Genomic DNA, 27,901 nt, shown 5'->3' on the forward strand with positions numbered 1-27,901 from the left:
GCCTCCCCGGGCCGCGGGCCGCCTCCCCGGGCCGGACCCTCTCCGCGCTCCCCGGGCCGGACCCTCTCCGCGTTCCGCGGGCCGGACCCTCTCCGCTCCCCCCCGGCAGCCCCGGCCCGCGGTGGAGGGAATGCGTTTTCGCCCGGCTTTCACCCTCGCTAGCTTTCTCTAGGGTGTTAATTGCGTATCGCGCGAGGACTGGCAAGCGGGAGATGTGGCTGAATTACAGCTCTAATTAAGTTGCTGCTGCTGGAGGGTGTGCTCGGTGGTGGTGAGGCTTCTCTCTCTCTTTTCCTTTCCCTTGTGCTGCTGCTAGAGGCTCATGGGTTTTGTGGCTCTTCCGTTTTGTTGGGTTTTTAGCTGGGTTAGTGTTGGTGGTTTTTTTTTTTTTTTAATTTTTTTTTTTTTTTAAACCGTCTCCGTAGCGTGTCGAGTGCGTGCTCCTCCGTTAGACTAAAAGTGCTGTTATTTTGTGCAGGTGTTAATGCCAGTCCTCACCACCGCCCTGTGGAAGTAAATTAGCCCTAGAACTCAGAGCTGGGAAAAAAGCCTGCGTGATTTGCAGAATGTCATTTATCTCCTTGTTGAGTAAGAAATCCTTGACTCTGAAGGAAGGTGGTGCCTGACGCCCTCAAGTCATACAGAATAAATACATCGTTCTCCTGTTCAGATGCCGCGGTGGAAATGTAAGCGAGGGTATGGGCACGATGTTAAAATGCATAATGGTTAATAAAAAAGGCAGTGTGCTCGTTGTGTTCGCCACTGGAACGTTGCTTAGTATTGCTTTGAATGAATACTGAATAACGTACTACTTGTGAATCTATGATGGTCAAAGCGCAGGTGACAACAGTTAAGTGACTTGAGGCAGGATGCAGATTAGGAATGTTACAGGGAAATTATGTGACCACAGTTACTAAATTTCACTGAGTCCAAAAATGAGACTGTAAGGTTAGTGAAAATAATGAAGACGCACAGCAGACAGTTTCTCTGCTGAAATCTGAGCTACCTAAGATTTTCAGCCTTCTGACCGCAAGAACGACAGACGTTTGGAAAACGCGGTTGAACATTTAGGTAAAGCGTACTGAAAATCCACATCTGGTCAGCAGTCCAAACACTACCGTAAGTAACATATGGGTAGCGATACATTAGATTGCTCTATAAAATCTCCAATGGAGTTTGAACATTTACAGCTTCTACGGACATGAGTTTCAGGTGTACAGGGAAGATCATATTTAATAAACTAATGTGAGATGTAACAGAGCGCAGTTTTTGAGCATTTTACTGAAGGTTGACAATATTCTGTTTTACACGGCAAAGGAACCATATCTGTGCAAACTACTGAACTTGGTTTTATGCAAAGATGGGGTCAGATGGCCAACTTTTTTGTAGCAGCTGGTCTACTACTTGTCTACTGACTTGGGGGATCAGTACGGAATAGATCTACAAAAACCATCCACAAAACCCCAGGTATAATTTTCACTGTATTTGCGCTCCCCCTCCCCACCCCCCCACTCCTTTGCACTGCTATTGTTACAGCTTTTTGTTTTCTTCTTTTTCGTCACGGAGATTTGGTTGCAAGAGGCAGTTTGGCATTACAATTCATTTAGTGGGCGAGGTAAGACAGGACACTGTTACCCTTGGAAAACTGAAGCAACATCACTTTTCCCTACTGTAACTTTTGTCGACTGATTGTGGACTCCCAACAGTCTTGTGGAAAAGCAACCCCTGTTTTCTGTGCCATCAAGAGCTGTGTGGCTCCTTTCGGCTACCTCTTTATTGACTTGACTTTGGCTGGCAGAATCAGGCTCTGGAGCCCTGCGGAGCGGAGCAGTGGCTGGTGACAACTACTCATCAGCGCAGATCTGATGGCTAGCAGATTTTCATGCTCCGAGAGTCCACTCGCGATCTATTTATGACTCCCACGGATGTGTCTTCTGGTTTAGGCCAGTGGAAGCCTTCTGCTCTCTATTTATAACCCAAACTTCCCCAATTTACGCCCCTTCTTTCTCCCATCTCCCTCCTCCTCCTGAGGACAGAGGAAGAAAACATGACTGCGCTCCGTTAGTAGCATACCAAAACTTCTGCTTCGCATGTTCAGCATTGTCCTGGCTAAATGAAAGGCATAGCAGCGGTGTGAATCATGTAATGAAAAAACGTGGTATATTCTTAATTGTCTTTGTTGTAGCAGCACTGGCCGGCGTTGTTTGACGTGGTCTTCCAGAGTCTTGTGGCCCTGGCTGAGCTGCAGGCTGCACCTTGGTTAGGTGAACAGCCCCCTGCACACAGGACACAGCCTTACAAAGGGACACTTTTGTGGGTATTTAGTGGGGGCCAGCAGCAGAAATACATCAAAGGTAATCTTAAAGAAGGAACCTTTCTTTGCGGCTTTGTCTTTTTATATTCTGAAAGGTCATTTGTGAACCAACTGTGCCAAAAAAGGCCTTTCCCCAGAAGTTTACTGTTGTTATTTTTTACTTTTTGATTACAGTAACTTGCTTATCCCCCAAACAGACTAAAGAACAATAAACAAATACAAAAGGAAAAGGAACAGCTCATCAATAACAAAGACCCGCGTTTTAAAGCTTTGAGTGTACTGACTCTTACATCTCACTCCAAGCAAAGCAGGAATCCTGCAGAGAAAGGAATCTAAAAGATATGAAAATTGTAAAGATAGTAAAAACAATGTTTGGTAGGGATATTTTAACTTGGTGTGGAGAACTGAGCTTTAAAGTGCAGCATACTGAGGAACATGGTTTTCCCCCCACTGCTGTACGTTGTGGAGCGCATAGGGAATTTTGTATTTCAGTCCCTGCGAAATACCGTAACCTAGATGAATGCAGAAGGACTAGCTCTCATTTTAAGTTTAAATTTTGAAATTGGGCAGCTCAGAAGTGTTATATGTGCCTTAAAAAAAAAAAATTGCATCTAAACCTAATCCTTTGAAGTCATAACAAAACAGTCTTTTGCGAGAGGCAACAATACAGTCCACAAATCTAACTTACTTCTGTGTTCTTCCTTTTTTCCCTTTTTTATTTTTTATTTTCAAACTCTGAGTACAAAGACGACACTAACCATGGATACTGAAACTGTGCAATTTGGTGTAATTATATTCCCCCCCATAGATTTAATGAAGGACTTTTAAGTACAATTTATCTTTGATAAATAGTCCCTCTGCACAGAATGTTTATTAGATTGACAGCAGAATACACTCTGCAAGCTTTTTTTCCTTGCCACTTATGACTCAGATGAATTTTAATAGGAGTAAAAAGCTTTTATTTGCACAGTAATTTCACTTAAGGATCATATCCTTCAGAAACTGGCAGACACTTGTATGTCTTGATTGCAAAACAGACACTCAAGAGTAAAGAAACATGCATAAGATGTTATTATTTGACTTGTCACACTGCTGCAATTCTGTTTGTGGCTTATGTCATCAAATCTCCTATAGGCATCACCTCCCCTCTCCCTACAGCATACATGCAAGCGTGCATACGTGCACGCGTATGCACGCACACGTACGCTTTACTTTTAGGAAAAGAAACTGCAAGGAGCACACCGCATTGAATGTAGTTGCTTCTGCCGGGAGAGAACTAGCTGCATTTTGGGTTGGAAAATGTGAGCGGCACAGTCTTAATTGTCATGATGATGCCTGCAGGAGGCTTGGAGTTTAAAGCGGCTTTTTGCATACGAAATGGTGCTGGTTTCTCTGTGCCATATCAATTGTAACCAAGGCACATGTTTGGGAAGAGGTTCTCAAATCTTTGGGTGCCACTTACAGCTTCAGGGAGTATTGTTGTGGCATTTTATTGCATTTACTGGGGCGGTGGTGGGGGATTGGTTCATTTAACCATTTGCTGGTGTTTCTGATTAGAAGCAAGTATTTCTAACTGAACGGCCGCACTGTTCGTTGCACATAATCTTGCGTGTCCAAACGCCATTTATGGAGGATGATAATCCTTTGTTTTGTCTTTTTAATTTGGCTTTGAAAGCTGCTTTTTAAAAGATGTCATTGCAGAATTAATCACCTTTTGCATGTATTTCTAAATACCTTGTTCTACTCTCTACAGAAGCAGAAGGTAGAGTCCCCCTTTACCTTCACCATAAGGATATTGGATTTTTTCTGTCTGTGTAAAAATGAAAAGTAAAGACGTTCTATTGCTAATAAAACAATAGCTAATTGTTTTGGAGGAAAACATACTGTTCAAAGCAAGGTGTTGAACTTTACATCAGCAAAATACACATTTGAATTGTAAATGCCGTTCACCCAATGCTTATTATTAAAACCTTTGTTTAAATTATTGATGAAGTGTGGTGCTGGCCTTGGTGAGGCAGGAGTTTCCTGCAGAGACCTGCTGCCATCTACTGGCTTTTTGCATTCATTTTCAAGTGCACTGGGACAAATGTGAAGGCCATCTGTCTAAGTGCAATGAATTATCTGTCAAAGGGATTACAAGTTTTTAAAAACTAAAAGCCTGGAGCTGAAATGAGGGTACGCACATCTATGTTTTCGGCAAGGTTTTGTTTAAAGGGGTGCTCTCAGACGCTCGAGGGTCGTCATATTCTTTTCCATTTCTAATTGCTATAAAACATACTAGCGAAAACATTTTTTTTTCTCAAGGTAGGTAACGGCTGCCGAACAGTTTTTATTACAGATAAAGTATATTCAATACAACCACAGTGTTAGATCAGTCTGCCTGTGCATGAAAAAAAAAAAAAGGAATTGAAATTGTTTAATATGTTTTAATCGCAAAATCTAAGCAAGTTATTAACTTCAAACATTAAATACATGATAAAAAGAAATGTTTAAAAAGTAAACATAATGTTTAAAATCAATCATGTCATTGAAAAATCTGGCAGACTTTCCCAAAAGGTCATTTTCAAATTCAGCACAGCACTGGAAGCAAATCCCTCAATATTCCTTATCCACTGAAGATAATGTGCAATAAGTGTAAGGATATTTCTGTTTTTTAAATTTGTATCTCCCCTCTCTACCCCCAATTTTTAAATGTATCTGACATTTCTTTACTGTAGTTGATTCTTTCCTTTTATGTGCTCATTGCTGCAGATTGCGGTTGCATATTTTTCTTTCTGCATTCTAAAAATGAAACTCTGAATAAAGATGTCAAACGGTGATTTTCAGACACTCCTGTGAAGAACAGATAACAGATGTATGATATAAAAACATGTCGTAAAATAGTGCAGATTATTGACTGGAATTCACCAAGGTGCAGTTTTCTAAAACATTCCTCTTCCTATTCTTTAGTACAAATTACAAATACTGACGAAGGTTGCTGCAGAGCTGAGCAAGTACATGCCAGAGAAAGCAGCAGAGGACACCTCCAGCATTTTGAGATCTCCCATGCCTGGAGCAGTGGTGGCAGTTTCTGTCAAGCCTGGGGACATGGTAAGAAATGTGATCTATCTATCTGCATTTTCATTATATATTCCACACAAATTTCTCCCTGGTGTAACTGAAACTACAGGTCACAGGTTTGGTTTGGGTTTTGGTTTTTTTTTTTTGTTTTTTTTTTTTAATGTCACCTGTAGAATAAAGTGTGCTGAATAATGTGTGCTGCTTTTCAATTGAATTATAAAAACTAATAAGGAAGCACAATTCAAATTAAACGGGCTTTAAAAGGAACATTTTCAGCTGGGTACAAGTCCACAGCTGAAACTCAACAAATAGCTTGGTTTTGTATCACAAGTGCCTTGGCAGGGGGGGAAAAAACTGTGTGTGTGTACATGTGCATGTAAATATACGTAAGTATATATGTGCTGTTAGTGCTAGCAGGAGGGGACTGTTGATTTTCTGCCCTGAAGCAGTGAACGTATTGCTAAACACAAGGGACGTCGGATAGATATTTAACTTTCTTCCCCCCCCCCCCCCGCTTTTGTTTTTTTAAGAATCCTGTGTTAGTATTTTGCAAGACGCATGGGTTTCCTGAATTGGGAATTCCAGTCTGGGAATTCCCAGCCTCTTATGGGAATCCTTTTGTCCTGCAGAAGGAATAAACTTGACATAGAGAAGGGCAACAGAACGTGCCATTGCTGTCCTGGGGATTTCCAGTGCTTCTTACCTCACATTGTGCTGGAAACGAATGTAAATATGGTGTTTTAGACTTATATATAAATACTGACTTGAACTCAGCTTTATATGAAATTCTATCACACTGTATCATATGTTATTTCCAAGGTCAGGGCCATTATTTCTCATAACCATTGAAAGCAATAGAGTGAAGCAGACCAGGAATATTTGAATCAGATTGTGCAGATTAATTTTAAAGTACTATTGTCAGTCAAATGATGCCATAACCATACATGTGGCACTTAGATACAAACAGAAAGCTTCAGTTGCAGACTTCATAATTTATAGCAATGAAACCTAGGTTTTCTTGAGAGATGATGTAGAAATGGGATCAAGATCCCACGTCCAAAATCAGCAGTGCACTTACGATGTGATGGTCATCAATTGTGCTGGTAAAGTGATTTGTTTGCTTATGTTTTGCTATGATGCCACTTTTGTTTTTAGAATAGATGGGTATTTCTGACTATTTACAGAGAGAAGGGAGTAATCATGTTAATATTAAAGATCTGTAGGTGCAAATGTTTATACTAATGAAATAAAGACATTTCTGAGAAAACAACTAAGTACAGCTGAGTAGAAACTAGCAAGAGAAGTTCTTTTAGCTTTTACACTTAGCTTTCTGGTATTGTGATCTATACATGTGCACACACACTTTTTATACCTTTAAAATCAGCAGTATTCAATTAAAATTAATCACTGTGTCATCCCATGGATAGAGAAATCTGTGATTTCTGTGTCTAGGCAGTAAGAGTGGCTGAGCGAGGGAGATGTTAAGCAAATACTTTTTTGGCGAAGAATGAAGGGAAACATTTTTAAGGCAAGGATTTTGAACCTTTTTTAATTTGCTTGAGATTTTTTTGAGAAGTTAATTCTGCTAAACATTACCAGCCTTCTTGCCCTGAAGAATATTTCTTGTTGTCTTGAAGGAATAGAAGCAGTGGAGAAGGAGGCCAGAGCTAAAGAGATTTGAAGTAAATAAATAAATGAACCTCCCTCCACAAATCCACAAGTGGTGCAGTGCGTCAGAGCACAAGTTGTTAAATAACGTGTGGAGATTTTTTTTTTCCTCTTTGCCTCTCCTGCAGCTTTTTGCTGGAGGCAGAGTGGCAGAGCATTTGAACGGCATAATCTATGTTCTGCTGACCTGAGCTTGTCAATGCTAATTGTGTGGCTTTAATTGCAAAAACACATTTGCGTTATTGAAAAGGGTTTAACTTAAATCCTTCCTTTTCAGGACTAGTGTCAAAACGTTAAAAAAAAAAAGCAAGCGAGCGAGATGAGGGTAGCATCCAGCTATCGGCACTGAATAAGCAGTGGGATGGTGTGATTCAGATTACATGTCTTGGCTGTCCGTCAGAAACCAGCTCACTCACTACAGCTGTTCAAGGCATGATGGGCAGGGAACTGTAGCTCCCTGATAAATACAGCTCTTTTTGTCGCACTGCTTGGGAAAAGTCTGATTTCTTTAGTGTGCTGGAGAAATGGGAATTTAAGTAGCTCCTATTCTCTGTTTGCAACTGGGTTCGGCAGCTTGAATTTGCACAGCGGGTGAAAACGGCACAGCTGGAAAATGGGAGAGCCGCGTGGTAGTTGTCCACCCTTCCACTCAGGTGTTGCTGCTGCTCACAATAACGCTGCCTGGTTATTAGCTGCTCCGAGATTGTTTTCTCCGAACCTGTGGTCTATGCTAAATAGCATTAGTGCTGTGCTCACGGAGAGATGCTCTCCGAGCGGTCAGGAGCCCAGGGAGCCAGGCTGCGGTACCCCTCCTTCAGGTGTAACTTTACAAATGGCGAAGAAACTCCTAGAGCGGGACGTCTCGTCTTTGTCTGAATGGCCGCGCTGGCAAACTCGTGTTTATTGCCTGCGGTTCGGCTCTAGGGCATCATGCCCGGTCAGGTAAAGCATATGGTGTTTGCTAGTCCCTCTCTGTGCGTCCTTAGCCAAATGAGAAGGCGACGCCGATCTCTGTGTTAGTTGTCCCCACTCGATGTGTCATTGTTTTTCCTTGAAGCGTAGTGTTCTCAATTGGCTGCTGTTGCTGAAAAACACTTTGGTCTGATGAAGTCTGATAGAAGATTGTGTGAGCATCCTCTATCCAGCTGGCCTGATGAGCAGTTTTCAGTTCATTTTTTTGCCAAAAGATATTGCATATGCAAGGAATTTATTTTCTTTTGTCTGTAAGATGATCTATAAGTTTTAGTAACACAGTGGGGAAGTGCTGTTTGTCATTTAGAGAGAAGCAGAACTTGTGATGTTGCCTTTTTTTTAGCTTTTTAGTTACTTTCTACTTTCTTTATTTTCCTTTATGTGATCAGAAGACTGTAATTAGTTGTCACTCAATTATTCCTGGAAACACAGGCACTCAGAAGCAGAAAGCAACATAAACAACAAAACAATTTGAAATCTGGCTGACTGGAAAGGAGGTTAATATTATTTAGGGAAAGAAGATTTAAATTTAGCTTACATTCCTCATGATAACAGTCACATTATATAGGAAATGTCTGGTTTGGGGGGTGAGGGTGTTTGCGTGTTTATTTTAGAAGTAGATTGTTAATGACGAGTGTGCATTAGGATGAAATTTGCTTTGGGGAGAGTTACTTTTTGGTTCCCCATGGTGCCAAGGGCCAGAGAAACCACTGGGCTTCCAGAGTCCAGGCAAGGGACTCGCTCTGTTTCTGCTGACACCGATGGCAGCACAAGCCAGCCCTGCTAGCACACAGCAGTACTTTTACGCCAGAGCGTGGAGACGGCGCTGCACGTGGTTTTAATCTCACCACAACCACCACAAATACAGCACCATAAAAACTGCTAAAGCTGCACAAATTCAGTGCTTTGCTTAGAGGGCAGGAAATAGGCAGGCACTTGTGAATTTTTCTTCTTGAGTTGCTTGGCTTGATCTTTGTGCATGTAGGATTCCATGCACTGAAACTGCAGGAGCAGGGAAAGCCCAAGATATCCTAATGGTTGAACAGGTAAAGCAATGTTGTCACACCTCATTCAAAGCAAGCCACCCAAAGTGCTTCCACAACTGATTCCGACTTCGGTAGCCTGAACTGGCCACAGCAACAAAAATGATCTTAACTGTCCTGATTGCCCTGTAGCCTTTGCTATATTTTCACCTATGAATATAGCTTTTGCTTTTTCAGTTTTCTATCTGTGAGGAATGCAAAGATGTCTTTCTTTTAGCTGTATGTTTCTGTTTGTTGTTTTTCTTTTTTAATTAAATTAGGCAGAACAGGTGGCATTACTAAGACAAGCATTGGTCAATAAGCTAACACCAGTGCTGGTAGCCTACATCACTTTAATGATTACCCCAGCCATAAATATGTAAAAGGAAAACACCTCTGGGTAAACACCCCAGCGTTACTGAATCTTGGTAGGACTATGGCCAAAAGAAGAGAACAGATAATTATTTTGACCTAAGTTTCTGAATTTCCTCTCTTCTTTCCAGCAATTCAAGATTACCCCAGGTTTTGGAAGTTATAACCATTCAAACCGCTCTTTAAATGGACTTTTTTTCATATCAGTATTTCTTATGATTTCAAATTGATGCTAGTGTAGCCATGGGTATTGATACTGCATGGGATGATTTTTTCTACCAAGATGTCAGCTATTATATGTATATGCTAATATCTCAGTAATTTCAAAATCAGGTAACTTGAAGGCTGCTCTTTTAGTTGTATAATTTAAAAAACACATTACTGTCAATGATCCCGTATTTTCAGAACAACCAAGGAAGATGTTTTAAACTGCATTCCAATTCTTTTAAACTGCGTTCATCTTCCAGTTCAGTTGTGTACACGTCAGTTCAATTTCTCTTGTTATTCTGTAGAAGAATAGTTTAAGAAAGAAATCTTTCTCCATAATTTTCCATTTCACAAGCCTTGGAAAGTTCTTGCTATGGGAAAAGATATGTTTTGCTTGACCTCTACTGCTGAAATGCTCACTGCTAAAACCCAAAACAAAACAGCTTCCTAGATTCTGTTTCTCACTAGATTGTTCGTTCTCGTGAAAGAAAAGGTGGAGTTATAAAGTTACCTGTTGCCGTCAGCCAGCTATGTGTTATTTGAAATCATATTTGCCATTCATACCTTAAAAAAAAAAATAATTTCCCCTTTCTTATACTTGTTGGAATTCATAACAGAAAAAAAAACCAGGAAAACCAGTAAAAATGTGTTAGCTTTAGTAACAGTTTCACATTTCATTTAGATGAATATGGTATCAATAATTTAGTAAGTTATTCTTAAATTCAGATAAGATTTTTCTCTTGTGTGTGAACCTTTTTTTTATTGTTGTTTTTCCTTTTTCTTTCCCTTTACCTCCTTTCCTCCCTCCTGTTCTTCAGCGATCTCAGAGCAAATATAAACTGCATTTTTTCAGTTAAAGGGAGTTTGCAAACTTGACCAAACGTGGTCACAAACCTCATGTAGTTTTTATGATTTTGTGTATTAAATAATTTTTTTGTGGTGTATTTTTGTGGGGGGAAAAAAACTATTGGTAAACAGGAAATGAAAGCATTTTCACAGTTGTGAAATTTCAAGAATAAAAGGATTCAAATATTTCACCATTCTTATAACCTCAGGCTTCAAGTAATAATTGTGGTTACATTAAAAACCCCTGTAGCTATAGTAATTGCTCCTAACGTATTTATGTCATTTTTTTATATTTGACTGGAATAGATTTTTCTTCTATATCTTTATGCAATTGCACAGTCTTAGGATTTGCGTTCGAGTACGGTGTAATTAAGATTGAAATCCTATTCCGATGATGAGGTACAAATAGTCAATATTATTAGAGTTTCCTCCTCGGGGAAAAATGCTACCGTCCTTTGAAAAGAGTTCAGAGAAAATTTTATTTTTTTTTATTGGAGTGCTTTGCCTTTTCAAATGATAAGCAACTTTTTAGCCGTTACTAAAGAAGTTGACTGCTAAAGCTTGGTGTGATGGCAGCTGAGCCTTGCCTTGGGCTGAGTAGCGCGAGGCTCGGCCGCAGAAGCGCTCTGCCCGCGTATCACTTCCCCAGCACGCCGGGACCTCAGAAGCAGTTGGGGAAGCGTGTTTTGGATAAGTGGGAGTGCAATGACCAGTGCTGATTGCTGTCAGGGGGACGTCACTGACCTTTGGTTAGTCAGAGGTCACAAAATTTGGGATGTGCTATCTTCGGGTTCATTCGTTAAAGGAGTGTGGCAAAAAAAGTTTAATAACGATTTGTCAAGTACTATTAATTGCCGCTAATGATATTTGCAGCTCTGTAGCTCCGGTTTCAAAGTTAATTTGGAAAGATGGGAAAACCTGCACTAATTATTTTACATGGTAATGGACAATGTCAAGGAATTTCAATTGCTGCTCATCCAATTCCTCTTGATTTGTTTTCTTGTTGGATGCTTGCTGCCAGATTGCCAACAAGTCAGAGAGAAAAAAAATCTGAGAAGGGAATGATACCAGCATGGACTAAGTTTAAACAACAAATAAACAAACAGAAATCCCAGTATCTTTGTAAGGGTTTTAGATAGTGAATGCATACTTAATTCACTGTTCAGTGGTTTTGCACAAGCATAAACAAGATGTTTGTAATTATTTTGCTGAAGGGTACAAGAGAGGGTAACTGGATTTTGTATGGCACCGTCTTCCATTGTCCCTTCTTACTTAACAAGGCTCAATCGGGACACAAGTCGCAGCATAGTGGAAATTGCAACGGATATTTACCAGTGTCTTCCCAAAGCTGGGAAAGGAGATATCAATAAAATCCAATTCTCACTTCACTTTTAACCAAATCTAAGATCATTTTTACGTAGGGCTGTCAGTGTTTTTTCCCCTTCAGCTCCAAGAGCCTTTAAAAATGTTACGTATCGGAGCACCTCTGTTCTAAATATAATGGTCTTAAAAATGTGATTGAGGGATTTTCACTTTTGTAGGCAAATCAGCAGGGTTGATATTGATCCATCTTTTTAGGGAGCCACAGTGCACCAGAAGGTGATACTGTAGAGGGCCCCGTAAACCCTTGGAGCCTTCTGTCTAATTTGGCAGAAAAACACAGAATGTCGGACAACAAAAGAACGATACGATTCCGTAAGAAATCTTCATCCCTCCCACCCCCTTTTCACAAGATGTAGGGGAAAAAAAAAAAAAAGACTTAATTTTTTCAGCTGCACACAATGATTTGGTGCTCACTCTTGCATTGAAACAGTTGCTGTCAGAACAGGCAGGAAACAGTTTTCTTTTAATTGCTGAAATCATTCGGAAGTGCTTCATGCACGGCTTCTATACAGCAGATGCTGTGCATTAATTGGCCTGTGTAGGGCTGACCCAGGGTTCCTTGCAGCGGGCCCAATTTTAGGCAGAGGCTTTAAATAGCTTATTTCTTATTTTGTATAACCTGGCGTACATTATGAGTGCGCTTGCACGTGGGGTATTTCATGGTCTGCAGTTTCTAATGTCATGTGGGTTTCAAAACCTGTGTTTCTCTGGTAATGTACTAGCAGCAGGTAAGCTCTAAATACCATCCATCAGGAGCTAATTTTTTATCCAGATACTCCAATGACTGATGAACCTGTCTTTTGTATGAATGTTCAGCACAGGAGAAAGCCATATGCCCCTGGCACTGGTTCCTATGCATTCTTTACAATTCGTAGCGAGGAGATTAAGAAAAAAACCAAACCCTTACATTTACATGTCTTTCATTTATTTAGCAGTTAGCACTTTCTAAAATAGCTCTTTTTTTTTTTTTTTTTTTTTTTTTTTTTTTAAAAAAAACAGCGAAAGGAGATTTAGGTCTTTTAAAGCAATCTGACTACCACTACTCATTTTCTTTATCAGGAATATTACTGCACACCCTTAATAGGGAACCTTGTTTTGCTACTCCCCGTCTGTTCAAAACAGACCTTAGCCCATTAGAAGGTCCTCCCTTGTGTGGGAAGACCACAGCTGTTACTGTAAATCTCATCCAGTAACTGTATCACCCCCATTTTGTGGCTCTGAAGGATGAAATTGAGAAATGGAATACTGTGCAGTCATCCTTTACATCTCCAATTTTAGGCCTTTGCACATAATTTTCATGCTTTTATTCCAAATCAAACAACATTAGTGAGCAACACCACCCTGCGCTAAAGGTCTAGCCTCAAAGGCAGCATCTAACGATCTTTGTTTTTGGAGGATTTAGGATTTGGAGGGAAGTTGGGGGTTTGTTGATGGTGGATTTTTTTAATTTTATTTTTTTTTATGCCCTCTTTTCCCTCCCCATACCCCCAGATCTTTCTGAATCCTCAGAATTTGTCAGAAGCAGAAGTCCAGATGGTAGTGAGGTGCCTAAGATGGAGGACGCTCTGTTGTGCCTCCACAGAGGAAGCGAGACCTCAGCACAGTTAACAAACACAACTTTAAAAAGGTTTCTGTTTCTTTAAATCCTTCTGAATAAAGTGGATCTAACTTCTTATGAAGGATATTGGGGGCTTTAATCAGAAATAAGAAGTGGTTTAAATCATTAGCACAACAAAGCAAACTATAAGCTTGAAGATAAAAGTCTCAGGGGAAAGAGTCCTCTGAAAATAAATGGGACTTGATAGATTTCCATATCATTTATAACTTCCCTTAATTACACTTGGAAGACTTGCCAGTAAAACTGGAAAATTGGCAGCCTATATCCATTATAGTAATTTTGCCGACCATGGCAAGCAGCTGGCTTTACTGGATTTTATTTCCCATCACTCACAATTAATCATCAGCTGGAGATGTCTGAAACTCCTCAAAACGTAGCAATACTGTGTGACATTCAGGCCTCCTTAAAATGCTAAAATCTGCTGAGTAAATGGGCCGAGTTCCCCTTCCAGCGAACTCATTTTGGTGCGAGGCAGGCTGCCGGTTAATGAGTGCCACTTCGATAATCGGATGCGAATGTGAACCCTGACCTCACGTCAAAGGAGAGGACGCAGCAAGCTGGATAAAAGATAGGGGATTCAGAGCTGCAAACTTTACACCAATTAGACAGAGAGCGGGGAAATACATCAGTGCCGATTGGGTTTATCAGAAAGACTTGTGGGGCTTGTGACCATTTTGTAAGCCTAACATTGAAGACGTCCTGTCACAATCGTTAAGTCTTTTATCAGATGATGCACAAAAGTCCGAGGAAAGTCTACCATATTCACAAAGATCCCGTGGTAGCAATGCCCTCGGGTGTGCACCGTCTTTTTGTGTTTCCGAGTTTTAAGGAGACCTATCTGTAAGTGCAATTAGTCTTTATGGTCCTCCTGTAGGTGCGACGAAAATGGCTCGGGGTTGCTGCTTCTCAGATTCAGCTTCCACCCCGTGTCGTGAGTCGCTTGCTCGGGAAATGAGTGGAGACAGTTCCCTGTCCTGTGTGTAACCTTTCGGCCACAGGAGATAACAACCGTCGTGCAGTCCCCGAGTTACTCAACCAGTGCTGTTGACTGTTCCCAAATTCACATCAGAATTGTTGGCAATGTCGAGATGTTAAGTACCCTACTCTTCAGTGATTTTTTTTCTTCTTTTTTTTTTCTTCTTTCTTCTTTTTCATTTTCACTCTGTGGCGAACAAAACTGAACAGCTACTTTGAACTCTGCGCCGTGCAGAAATAAACTACTAAAATACAGACTGTGGGTCTAACAGTCAATCACTCATTTATTTTGATATTCCAAGCAGTGTAAAGGTAGATTTGTCTGTAGTGTAACTCTGTGAGAAAGATACCCGAGTTTAATTTCTTTTAAGGAAAGGAGCCCTTTTATTTTACTTGGTTCCAATCAATCAGATTTTTTGTTTGATTTTATTTGCCTGTTTTGACAGATTTGGGTCATCGCTGAGGCCTCTCTAAATCAAAATGTAAAGATGGTGGTTTACATTGGTTTACCATCCACTGAAAGAAATAAATTATACGATGAAAATGCAACATTAAAAATAGTCCCAATAAATCCTTAAATAAGTTAGAAAGCAAGAACTTGTACACATCGCTGCGGTTTTCATTTGCGGGCTAAATAACAGGCAAAAGGATATGTGCAATTATGGAATGAAAGAAATTGGACAATGCCCAAAAGACTGAAAAAGAGAAAAGAGAGATACAAGTGCCTAATTTTAGGATTTGTCACTTTGCAACACAATGAGTGGAGCTGTAAAGGTTTAACATAAGAGCAGTAATTAAACTTCTGTGCTTAAGTGACACTTTCACCAAGGTAATTTTCAACAAATTGCACATCATCACAAGTACTGACACAGCATTTTCACAGGTGGTACCTGCTGCAAGTGCCTCCTTCCTTCCCAGCTAGTAAGACTAGACGTTAACTGGGTAATTTGTCTATATATTTTCTGGGTTGGGGGGGTTATTTCCTTCCCAGACACCGCTTCTGTACTTTTCCAGTAGATGTATTTCCAGAACTCCGTTTAGATAATTGCTAACAGGTTCATTTGCACGCCATCCACCTGATGAAGCCATGTTAGAGCTGAATTGCACTGGGGCTCAAGAGAAGAGTTTCTTGTGCCCTTGAAATTAGGCCGCTCAATTCAGACCTGCGCTCCTTAGCATCTCAGTCTTCAGCAACCTTTAGAGGCCTTGGCGCGCCGAGAGCTGAGTTTAACCAGAGGGTGGGCAAATTTGTTTCTGAAATATGCTATTAAAACCCCCCTCCAACAAACATTCTTGCCTTTTTTTTTTTTTTCTTCCCTCCCTTCCAACCAGAAGTAGATATTTATAGCTTCCTCTTAACCTCAGCAATGTCTGGAAAGTTCAGAGCAGATGGAAGAAAAGCTGAGCAGTGAGATAGGGAGAAGAAGAGGAAAAGAAAAAGGAAGGAAAGAGCGAGCTGCTGGGGCAAGGCTACAGGCAGAGTAGCAGGTGTGGAAGGACGGAGACAAAAGAGGGGGAAAGGGAGTAGAGGGGAAGTAACTGGGGACAAAGAACAAGTCTTTGATACTATTCACCGAATTTGACACTGCTAATGACTTAAATGCTTGCCTGAAGCTCAGGATGGAATTTCTGCAGGTGAAGTGTTGGCTGGTGGTTATTCTCTGTATCCGGTTAGTACACCGTGTTCCCATTGCAAACGCCTTCCTTATTTATCCCCAAAAGCCTGTCATGTTGCTGTTGGCAGTCTGTTGGAGAAAGGGTGTGTAAGCACCTTTTAACCTAATGTCTTTTCTTCTGTGTAGCTCCGAATCCATAGGCAGACATCAGTGCTTTTCAGTCATTGCTAGTGCACACTTTAGAAAAAAAGCTTTATTTAAATTTTCAGAATGTATTTCATGCAGTGTGCATTTGATCTCTGACTTCACACCTGTCTGTTAGACAGTATATTCCTCCAAAGTGGGACATGCTTGTCCTTAAATACATATTATTCATTTTACATATATTTAGAGAAATATATCTATGTGTATACATGTATGTGTATAAACAAACACATTTTGACAGCACTGGCACGTGTAACAACGCATAAACCAGATCTCTGCAGGTCTCAAATCACCCTCTTCAATGAAACTTTGACCTCAGAGTGAAAGTATCCCAAATTTGCTGAGATAATGAGTGAATGGCAGACTGCATCTGTAGAAGAGCCTAATCAAAAGACTTGCAGTGGGCACTCGGTGCTAGGCATCCCCGAGGGGTGTTCAGGTCCTAGATACCGGGATGTAGGGTCTAGCTCCCTTCCCTCTCTGGCGTACATCATCTTTGTGGGATGACTGGCTGATCACTGGCTTACACGAGGGATAAATTCTAAATTCCAGGTTTTTCCTTTCATGTATAAGCAGCCCCACTGCCCCACTGTAAAGCCTCGAGCAGTTGTTTCTTCTGCGCAGCGTGGTCCAAGGTGTCGAAGGGAAGATCTGACTGGGAGGGACAGGGAGCCCAGCAGAGCAGCCCAGTGGGTTACTGGTGACCTTGAGCTCGCGCATGCCTGTTAGCAGAACAGGCTGAAAGCAGAACAAGCAGAAAGAGGGAACTTGAATGTTTCCTTTGAAGAGCCATCAGCTCTGGTGAAAACGATGGTTTTGCCTCCGCGATGCCTCCGCTGTGGATGAGAGGTGGTGGTTCCTCACAGGCGTGCTCGCTCCCCTCAGTCCGAAGTCACGAGCCGCCATCCAGATGCTGCCACGTGCGGAGGTGTGACTTTCTGCTCAGCATTAGCCCGTGGGGTATTGCCGGAGCTTCCAGCCCAGGCTCCTCCGGACACGTGCCAAGAAACTTCTGGCTTCTGAATCAGGCTTAGGCTCCCTGGCCAAAACCGCACAAATTATATTTTGCTCTGGATTTAATTGATGTTGAACTGTGGTGGGTGTGAATGTGAACTGTAGAAGTTGGACCCAAATGGATGGGATGGGAGAGGAGCCTTTCAGGTTTGTCTGGGGTGCTATTTTAAGTAGGTGATTCCTTTTTCCCTGTTTTGCTTCCAGTTTTGTCAAAAGCAACTGCAATTTGTGACTGTGGTTTGTGTCGTGACTGTGTAGCTGGCTGACTTGACTTGTGCCATGAAAGTCTTTACAGCAGAAAAATCATACGCACTTAGAGCGTTTAAAATCCTCTATCCTCATTTTGTACTGCTTTAATTTTACCAGGTTTCGGAAGGTCAAGAGATTTGTGTAATTGAAGCAATGAAAATGCAGAACAGTATGATTGCTGCTAAAACAGGCAAGGTAAGCTACCTTGGGTCACTTAAAACCATATGCAACTTGTCAAATAGGATAGAATTTAAGAAGGAAAAAAGGAGGATTCTGGTTGTTAAGGAATTAAGTCTGATTGTTGTAAGTCTTTGGAAGTGAGGTGTCTTTAATTTTTAACATTTGCATCTGCTGTGAATGCTGTTAAGTAGTTCCAAGCCTTAGATAGCACAGCAGGAAATAGTTTTACTGGCTTCAGAAATTCATATAACTCTTCTTCTCCTAAATGATTTGTTTTCTATGATGTTACAATGCCAAGTTGAATTGAAAGGTGTTGTAGAGTGTTTCTCCAAATTCCGTCTTTCCAGAGACCAACTGAAGAAGAGAGATCTCTCTGCCAGTTAATTCATTAATGGCAAACAATTTGACATTAAAAAAACCACTCAGAACAAGGCATAGAAAGTGCTTTTGCAGGAAGATGAGAAAAGCAATTTTTTTATTATTGTGACTGCTAAATACAAAGCCTCGATCTGCAAATGCGTTAAGCTTTGCAAGGCTGTGCATTGTGATATCTTTCTTCTGAGGGATCAGTGTTGCAGCCCCTGAGCTGGGACTCTCCTGCAGCGCGGGATGTACCAAAACCAGCGCTCCGGGCAGGGAACTGGTTAAGCTTATGTGACAAGGACATGCCTTAAACCCCATCTGGTTTGGGGACTGTCAGCCCCCAAGGCAGGGCCTCAGAGCATCCCTGTGCCAGATTATAATTCACAGCCTGAAACCATCACCTAGGCGTGGGCCCCTGATCCATCCTTTCCGAAGGGAGAGCAGAGTCTGGATGTGGATTGTGTATTCTCTTCTGTCTCGTGTTTCCCAGCCCGTCCTAGCCCTTCTCTGCCTGGGGACAAGCCCCTCCGCAATCCCTGAAGCGCTGCCATTTTGCTCTTAAAAATAACAAAACAAACCCCACTGCAAGATCCCTTAGCCCAGAGGGAGGCAGCAAGGAGCCTGACTCTCCAGGGCAGGGACGAGGTTAGCCACTGGCAAGATTTGCTGAGATCTCAAGATGGGTCTCCGTGCCAAGGACTGTTTGTGTGTTTACAAGAAAGGCTTAGTTGGCACAGCACTAAAATCGCCCCTGAGGCTGGGACCCAGGGCTTGCCTCTTCCAGTGTGGCTAGTGCAAAACTGGGTCTCGAGGAAAAAAATTGCAGAGAGAGGGAGAACATACCTGCTCCTGTTGCTCTAACGTTGCCACTTTATTATTTTATTTCATGCATTAATTCCTCTATAATTTCTCACTTGATTAATATTTCCCAGTTTTTCATCTTATTGCTGCTCTTTGCATCCTCTTTTTAACTAGTGAGTATTTGTAATTAAAATGCTATTCCCTCTGCCACCCGCCCCCTTTTATTTTTTACTTTAACCTTCCCTTTCCCACCAAGGTGAGCTGTAACCCATGGGCCTGTTCCTTAGAATCCTGCTTGTACTTCTCCCAGTACTAAGTAGCTCCCACTCACTCTCTACAGATGCCACATAAACCCCACGTTTGGCTTATTAATCCTTCAAAGTGGGATTTGAATGGTGCACAGGCCATTCAGTGGGCCCGATGTGCATCTTGTAATGTCCCCTTGTTGTCTCCATTTTAATAATAAGCGAATTATTTGATTCTTTAGAATGTTAAGAATTTGAGAAAGCAAAAAAGTTTTGGGCTGTGTAGAAATGAAGCTGCTAAACAGAATTCATCCCGTTCTGCAGTGCGAAGTCATGGCTCTGAGTGCTTAAACAGCTTGGCCCCCCCCCCAGGAATGGGATGTTTGGCACTGGCTGTTAGTCCACGTTTCGATGCTTTGAAGCTGTGTTTTGAAACTCAGTTCGTTTGCCTTCAGCCGGAAGACGTTCCCATTTTCATTCCCGGCTGAATTCCTTTTCTGCATCAAACCCCATCTTCCTGTTTGCAATTGTGAGAAAAGTGGCTTGTTGTCTACTTTGAGTTTACTCCAGCTGCAGGTGGTTTAAAAATGAGGGAAAGATGGAGAGGAACTGGTGTGTGCCTCCTGTCTCCTACGGGACAGCTGCGCGTGGGTCAGAAGGGGGAGCTGGCCCCACTGCCTGTTAAAAATCACTGGGGAGTTTTGAAACACTACTCAGTTACAATGTTTGCTGAACCTTGGCTTTGTAGAAAAAGAAAAGAAAGGAGGAGAATATTTTTCACATTGCTTTCATCTCTGAAAAGATTGAGACTCGAGAATCGGGTAGGCTGCCTAGCTATTGATTTAGAAATAAAGCCCTTTTTTTGTACATCTCACGGTGTCTTTGCCCGTCTACAGTGTTCAGCTTCATTTCTTGAGCAGTGCTGTGAATGTGCCTGTGCTACAGAGCCAGAGATGCGCTTACAGCACATGTGGCCTTAGGCTAGATTGTAGCCTGGTATTTTGGGTGTGCTGCAGGTTTCCTTTAGGAGCCCAAGGTAACATTTGGATGACTAAACTGAGCCAAGTGCTGAACAAGGTTTTGATCAAGGATTGGGGCATGTCAGTGTGAGCTCTGAGTTAATAGTGAAATCAAACTCTATTTTCCGGAGCTCCATGTGCCGAAAGGGAATTCAGACACGTTACAGCCTTTTATAGAGGAAATAAGGGACTAGTATACGATGTTTGTGTTTCAAAATTCAGGAATCTGCACGTGAGTATGTAACTCATCTACAGATGTAGTTGCATTTATTTGACAGTGGTAGCCCTTTGCCAAGTTCAGTTATGTTAAAGGATCCAAATTTAGATTTGAATCAATCTATCTCAGCTGCCTGGGGACTGAGGGAAACCCACTTCATGGCTGCAGTCCCAAAATTCAGTTAAAATCCGTAATGCAAGAGATACTGGAATATTTCATTGAAATGTCCAAGCCTGAGTGTTGAAGAGTCAGCCTGTCATCTAAAAGATTTAAAATGTTAGTAGTAAATGAATAGCAGTCCACTGTTTAGGTGGAAGAAACGTGCTTTTTAATTTTTAGAAGTGCCACCTCGATCTGACATTCAGATCTTCAAGCACCTAGGTAATAAGAAAACCAGCAAGTGGCAGGTGCCTGAATACCCTGGTGGAATTGGGACACGATTTGGTCAAGGACTGGAACAGGCTGCCCAGAGGTGGTGGTGTCTCCGTCCTCAGCGATACCCAGAACTCAGCTGGACTCTGAGCGTTGGAGGTCAGGCTGGCGACCGCTCAGGGCCCCTCCAACATACAGGAGCCTGTGATCCCCGTGGCCGTCACGATGTTGTATAGTGGGCATTTACCCTGTGCACGCAGATGTGATGCTCCATGTAAGCAACGCCAAGCAAACCATTTATTTAACCATGCTATTGAGGAAGATTGGAAATTATTTCTGTTTCTGTACTGTAGGTGAAAGCTGTGCACTGCAAAGCTGGTGATACTGTTGGAGAAGGAGATCTGCTGGTGGAACTGGAATGAAAGGTTGCCTCCACACTGTTGAGTTAGCTAAGCCTTTATTATTTTCATCCGTAAATTAAGATTAAGGCAATTCAACACAGAAGATGGACAGTCCTATGCACGAGATTTTATACAGTCATATTTATTGTATCAGTGGTTAAGACAGCAAACACAGATGTTAAAACTTGGCAACAGAGCCCAGATTTTTACTTCCAGAAATACTTGTACATAATCTTTGTAATTCTTTGATTTTTTAGGATCAAGTAAAATCAATAAAATACCATTTCTGCTTTAAAACAGGAAAAGCCTCTTTTTTAAAAAAGAAAACACAACAAAAGCCTGAATCTGATTCATCTTCTCCATGGCAATATCACTGGTTTGAGGGCCCAGCCAAATTGTACAGAATGGTTGGTAAGAGTGAGAAATGAACCACTCGGTGGCTAACTGAGCAGTTTTGCTACACTCTATGTAAGTGCTGAACAAGTACTGCTGACGGCTTAAATTCTGATCAGATTTACTGTAATATTTTGAAGTCTTTGTATAGCCTAGATTTAAACTACAGGTTAGATGTTTTATTTTGCTAGTGCAGCCTTTCCCCATGCATTTTCATTTACAGTTGTAAGGAACTTTTCTTCTTTTTATTCAGACTCCATACCCAAATTTCCCCCCCTTTATCTTCTGTTGATTACTGGATGCAAGTCTTGACAGAAGGAGCTGGCACTGTCCTCGAATCCCTTAGCCACCCCAAGGTACTGCTGGAGGCACTTGCTGTCTGTCAGGCCAAGCCTCCTCCTGAACTCTTAGAGGAAGGGAGACCAAGCGACTGAGCTTTTGTTGTGCAAAGGCTCTTGCTAAAGACTGGGGGAAGAACTAGGACTGTTCACAGTACAAGGCTAGATCCTGCTGGAAGAGCTGTGTATCCAGTGTGGGAAACCAGAGAGGCCCTGCAGAGGGGGAAGATTTAAGACTTTGAACAGAAGTGAGAAGGCTGGTGACTTGGTCAGAACAGGTAAGATGTATTTTTTCTTCCTACTCACTCAGGCACTCTGTGCCCCAGGATGGTGTAGATACCAGAAGTTTACTGGGTTCAAAATGTTAGTGTGTGGTTAACAGAGGCTCTTCCTTCCTTTAATTAATCTTGCTAAGTCAGCAGCTGCAGCTCACTGGACACAGTGATACCTCCCCAGTCCCTGCACGCTGTAAGCATCATCTCTGTCCCTGTGCTCTTGCCTAGGCCTCTGCTGCTGCCCACTGCTGGGCCAGGACACTGGGCTACTCCTGCCTTTGATCTCACCTCCTACAGCTGGTTTTTTTTTTTTACATACCTCTAAGTCACCCTTCCTGCTGTGCCTTGACCACTGCCCCAGAGAAGAGGGGGCCTGCTCTCATTTTCTTGCCTAGGATGTGCAGAGTCATGCTATTTCCCAGAAAAACCCCTCTGGCCAGAGGCTCCTGGGCCCTTTCCCAGAAGGCGAAGGACAAAATCAGGCTGTGACAGGGCTGGTGACTCATGTTCAACCAGAATGGTTCAGGATTCTGCTTGAAACTTCTGACTGAAGAGGCATTTGTCATGTTACTGAGAAGCTGCCAACTAAATCACATAGCCAGGACAGAATAATGTAGTACCAGGATCTGCGTTGTTAATTAGTTTACAAAACCCATCAAGATGAGTAAGGAGAGTGTTTGGGTAGTACCTGCCCTCCAGGAAAGTTAATGCTTTTGCAGTTGGAGAAACTGAGGCAGACACCCTGCGGATCTTCCTACAGCTCTCCTTAATGCCATCTTGCCCCTTCCAAAAGGAGCACAGTTCAGCTTCTGCAGGTTGCCCTAAACAAAAAACAAGTATTGTAAAGAGACACAAGTATTCTACTTTAAAATTACTTAATTTGCTTACTGCAGCAACACAAGCTTTCTGTCTGTTCTAAACGAGATGCAGCAGTGCCTACCACTGATAAAGTTTAGGCCGATTCCTTACCCTGGATCCCTGGGCTGATTCCCTACCCCAGATCTCCTCCGGCCCTCACAGGGCTACTGGCAGTGAAGCAAAAGTACAATATTGTTCTTAATGGTATCCTTAGTACATTTAATCGTACTTTGGTTCACTGCATGGCATACACTCCCTGCTCACATCCCTTTGGCAGCTTTGTATACTGTACAATCTATATCTACCAAACGCTGCTGTTGAAGGAAAGTAGAAGGCACAGGAGCATAACAACAGAAAGCCACGATTTTCCCAGATTGTACAAAAACCGGCACAGTTGGTTGGGTCAGGGGGACAATAGTCTTCTTTCCATCTTTCTTTTTTTCTCCAGTTTAAATGTTGCAATAATCAAAACACAGGTCCTTTGGATATTTTTTATAAAGTATATAAAATGTTTCCCCTGATTGATAGGAAATTCACTTTGCATATGGTTGCAAGTTCTGCATTAAAGTGCTTGGCAAAAAGTCACCTTGATAGTAAGTGCTCACAACAGCTGCATCCGCTGTAGTGTGGTGGGCAGCTGAAATCAGGTTTGCTTTTCCTGGTCCCCAACACGCACCCCTCCCCCCCAAATCCTACAGTCACTCAGTGAACTGAAGTGATACCTGAAGTGCTTAGAATGCTAAATTAAAAATATGATTTTAAATGTAATTCTCTTCTTTCTTCACAGTACCTTATAAAACTAAACATGTTTTAAAAATACTCCTTTCCAGTTCAGAAGAACATTGCAATACAGAGTAAGAATAGTCTTTAAAATTTCTCTCTTTCTCCAGCCATTTCATATTTGTCTTAAACACATAGTATCTATATGGTCACTTCTCCCTGTTTACATTCAGTAACCTACTGAACACGATTACAAGTCAATATTAAATGCGAGTTGTGCTTTACTTTTTGTTGCAGACATGAGTTTTTTTTAAATCAGTTTCAGCTATTAGTGCAATAGTATCATCATTATTCCACCCACCCTGGAGCACTACACAAGAAAACTTGAAAATTAAGGAAAAAAAAAAAAAAAAAAAAAAAAAGAAAAAATTAGTCTGTTTCTCTGCCTTTCATTGACCTCAGTCATGCAGTGAGGCAAAGCGAGGGGGGGGAATTGAGAAAATAATTAGACCCCCAAACCAATGTGCACAGATAAGAGTTCTTTTACACCTCATGCAAACCCAGTTACTGTCAGCAAGTTAGCGGGGGCGAGGAGGACACGGACTAGCCAGGGACAAGTCCCCATCTCTGGGCCTACAAGACTTCAACACTAGCGCCAAGGCTCCTGGGTTGGGAGGGTTACCTGTTTCTTAATTAAAAGGTATTACAGCTTTCCTGGAAGGGTTACCAATCGACACGTGCTTAGTACTACGTCTTCGGCCAGGCTGCGTCGTCTCCCGTTTCTAATCCCGGCTTTCGCGTAGGACGTAGGAGAGGCCGTGTTTCCCCGAGGAGTCGTAACTGTCATGGTAGGGGAGGCCAACCCACTCGGGCGGGTACGTCGTCGTGCTGTACACGAAGCACTCCACGATGCCCTCGGCAGCTGCCCGCGCCTCGCCCGCGCCGCCCTTCCCTTCCCACTCCACCACCTCGATTCTCATCAGGGTACGCTGGTACATGTCTGGGCAGCCTTCAAACTCATCCAGGAACTGCAGCATCTGGTCATCAACCGAGTAAATCTCTCCAGCAACGTGGTGTCCTGTCCCCGGGATGTTCAGCATGTAAGGGACGTTGTATTTTCCTGCAATCACTAGCGGGTACTTCTCCACCGTGCGGCCCCTTCCCTGGAATTTCGCTAGCCCCTTGGCTGTATTGATCATGTGCTTGTAGTTGGGCTGGCCCTTCTTCAGCGTGCCGTAGACGAAGACACGAGCCATCGTACCTGCAAAAACAGCTGAAAGACAAAGGTGTACGTTACCCACGTGGCTGCTTTGGCCAACACTCTGGAGAACCACAGCAACGCCAAGACGTGTTGTACATGCAAGACTGTTCGGGCGTGTGCAAAAGTGGTCTCATAGTCCTACACCTCATTTAAATATCATACTAAATTCAAGTATCTCTAAACTTTTCAGTCAAAAACTGTAACAGTGAATAACAGACACCAGGAGAAAGTCACCCTTGCAGTTCTTGCTGTAATGGAATTACAGCCCATGGTTTCTCTAAGGAATCCCCAACATCAGCCAATGCATCCCTGAGCCTTGGGAAAAGCTCCAAACATCAATTTTTTTTCCTTCTCGCCGTTATGGGAGCCATGCTGCAGTAAGTAATGTGATGTCATGCTCAGTAACAACCCAAGAGCAACCCAGAGAGCCATCCCTGTGATGGAAACACACTACACTTAGTGCATCCTTTGGGGGGGGAGAATAATTGAAAAAATCATGGTTCAGCTCAGCTACGCAGACACCTTCCTATGCTGCTCCACTGCATTTATAGTTTAAATAGTCCAGGTCAAGCCCAGTTACTAAAACTTGCAGGAGTGAAGCCACAGTTAGTTTGTTTTCCCTTGTTGGAGCAGGGTGGTGGGTTTTTTTGTTTAAGGCCTGAGGTGATGGACTTGGTCACACACTACCTGGGACACCCAGCACTGCATGCCCAGGGGAAGCTCCTCCTTCCCTCCCTCTGCTTTCAGGCTCTCCTTTCACTGTGGCTACACTCACAATTTGAGAAACAACATTTTATTTGGTGGTAGAAGAGCCTGGTGGCAGTTTGGAAGTTTGAGTGTCTTCTTGTTTCAAGGTAAAATAAAGCACAGTGGCATTAAATATACAAAAGCAAATTATCGCATTCAAACTTCTAGTCCTGTTGTGCTGCAGCTGCGTGCATTTGATAGTATTTTTTTCAAAAAAACAGTCTTAAAAAAAAAAAAGGGAAAAGAAAAGCAAGCAGCACAATGCTCATGACTGCAGCAAGCTAACTATGTACAAACTGGGACATCACCGAGCTGAACAGAGGACCTGTCTGTCACGAAGAGGGAAGAAAAGGCTTTAACGTCAGACCTTACAAGGACAATGAGGCACGCCGGCGCGGCAGCAGGGCAAGTTTAACCTGGCGTTGAGTCATTTCACGGACAAGCTGAAGGATTTTCAGTAACCCCAGTGCTGAGGTCCCGCTGGCTGACTGACTGATGCTGAAAAGCAAACTGGGGTAACACCGTGCTCCTCCCCTCTTCCCCAAATACCCCAAAGAGCTAAGCAACCTGAAGTAGCCAATCTGCACATGGGCTAGCCCTCTCCTGAATACAGACCCTGACTGATGTTGTTCAACATTTGTTTTATATGTGAGCATAAAACACTCAAAATTGGTTTAAATGGGATAAAAGGCTGGCTTTACTGAAAGGTAGGGGGAAAAAAGGTACCTTTGTAGTTCCCAAGTTATTTTTCACGCTGTGTCCCATTTATCCCCCATTGTTTCTGTAGGGCAGAAGCAGTTCTTGCGCCGTCTGATGGTTTCCCACGTTTTGCCCTCCGTCACCGACTGGGCAGAGCCTGCCTCCCCCACAGTCCTCTGGCTGGGCCAGGCACCCAGCATCAGAGGAGCACATGCAGCTCCTTTTGGAAAGAGGGTCATTAAACAATGCATTTCAAATTTGAAAAAAAATCTTTAAAAACAGACAGGAAGTAGAAGCTTAATCTATTTTCTGCTATTTACTCTTATTTTAGTAAACTTAGATCAGACGGGTTATCCAAAAGGGTATGTTGCTGGCCAGGAGCAGTGTCATTTAAAATACTCAGTAGCAAAGCAATTTTCCCCTTGGTGAAGTAAACAGTTTTTCTCTGTAACAGAATACAGTTTTCCAAGCAAAAACAGTATGTGCCCTTATTTACTGGCAAACCGCTTTCCCTAAAGAAAAAAAACCCGGGCGGTTTCCCCCCCCCCCCCCCTTATTTTATCAGATATATTTCAGCTTAATTTATCCTTCATGACATAAACGACTTTTTTTTTTTTTTTTGGACGCAGCTCATTCCCTCACAATAAAAAGAGCATTAATATTCAGTCGGTCTGACTCCCTTTTATAAGAAAAATCATTACCTTTCAGATTGTGTTTTGAATAACAAACACAGATCCTTCAGGAAGAAACTTGTCCCAGTGGGGATTGAGAAAGGATCAGAGTTAAGCACTGAAACATGCAATTAATTCCCATTAGGGGATTAGGGCACTCGTGTTCACTTTGAATCAGAAAAATGAATTGTGAATTAAATTGTTCACAACCAAGAGGTTACTTGTCAGAGTTAATAAGTTAAAAAATAAAAAGGGAACCTAAAACACACATAAAAAGCTCAATAGTGAGTGGTGCATCTGTAGGAAAAAGATACGCTTCATTTCCATTAAACAAAAGCTCTATCCCTACTGTACAGCTGGAGATAAGCTTCCAAAAAGTTTGCAGGGAAGAGTGTTACCACTGCTGAAATTGGTGAAAACGAAGCACACATTTCTGATGGCGCAGCAGCCAGCTGTTCAAAAATGTTACTGATTTAGAGAAAGGCACCCGTCATCCTAGTGCAGGACCCACAAAATTCAGCAACAACAAAAGAACTTGCTCACCCAGGTTCGGCTAACTGCATCACACTATTTAGCATTTGAGTTGATGGATTCAGCAGGCAGTATAAGTGGAGATAGAGTGGGAATCTGACCTTTCAGCCACAGTTTGTGTAAAGCCATGAAGCTGATGTACTGATACAGCTGTGGCTTTGCGAGCAGGTGGCCGTCGAGTTCCCCATCACACCGCTGCAGTCCACAGCGGCTCTGTCCCTCACACGGGGTGGGATGGGCGCAATGACTTCTCCTTCTATTAAAAAAAAAAACCCCAACAAACCAAAGCC

The 27,901-nt window shown here is 42.3% G+C and overlaps 2 protein-coding genes across 2 annotated transcripts in view; one reads left to right on the forward strand and one right to left on the reverse strand.

Moving 5' to 3' along the window:
* The window catches only part of PCCA (propionyl CoA carboxylase, alpha polypeptide), a 295,541-nt gene extending 274,130 nt beyond the window's left edge, over positions 1-21,411 (forward strand). The window contains exons 22-24 of the mRNA XM_010578343.1: positions 5,264-5,404; positions 17,638-17,715; positions 21,071-21,411. Of these exons, the coding sequence (XP_010576645.1) occupies positions 5,264-5,404; positions 17,638-17,715; positions 21,071-21,139 (288 nt within the window). The 3' untranslated portion in view covers positions 21,140-21,411. The remainder of the gene's footprint in view (positions 1-5,263; positions 5,405-17,637; positions 17,716-21,070) is intronic.
* A 2,787-nt stretch (positions 21,412-24,198) lies between these two features.
* On the reverse strand, positions 24,199-24,970 carry GGACT (gamma-glutamylamine cyclotransferase). The gene has a single exon (XM_010578298.1). The coding sequence runs from the start codon at positions 24,956-24,958 to the stop codon at positions 24,485-24,487; it is 474 nt and encodes a 157-aa protein (XP_010576600.1). The 5' UTR covers positions 24,959-24,970; the 3' UTR covers positions 24,199-24,484.
* Between the last annotated feature and the right edge of the window lie 2,931 nt (positions 24,971-27,901).

This window comes from Haliaeetus leucocephalus, unplaced genomic scaffold, assembly GCF_000737465.1.
Source record: "Haliaeetus leucocephalus isolate CR32 unplaced genomic scaffold, Haliaeetus_leucocephalus-4.0 Scaffold626, whole genome shotgun sequence".
Taxonomy (NCBI): Eukaryota; Metazoa; Chordata; class Aves; order Accipitriformes; family Accipitridae; genus Haliaeetus; species Haliaeetus leucocephalus.

Excerpts from the sequence above, each read along its gene's own strand:
- GGACT (XM_010578298.1), bottom strand. The coding sequence starts at position 24,958 with ATGGCTCGTGTCTTCGTCTACGGCACGCTGAAGAAGGGCCAGCCCAAC.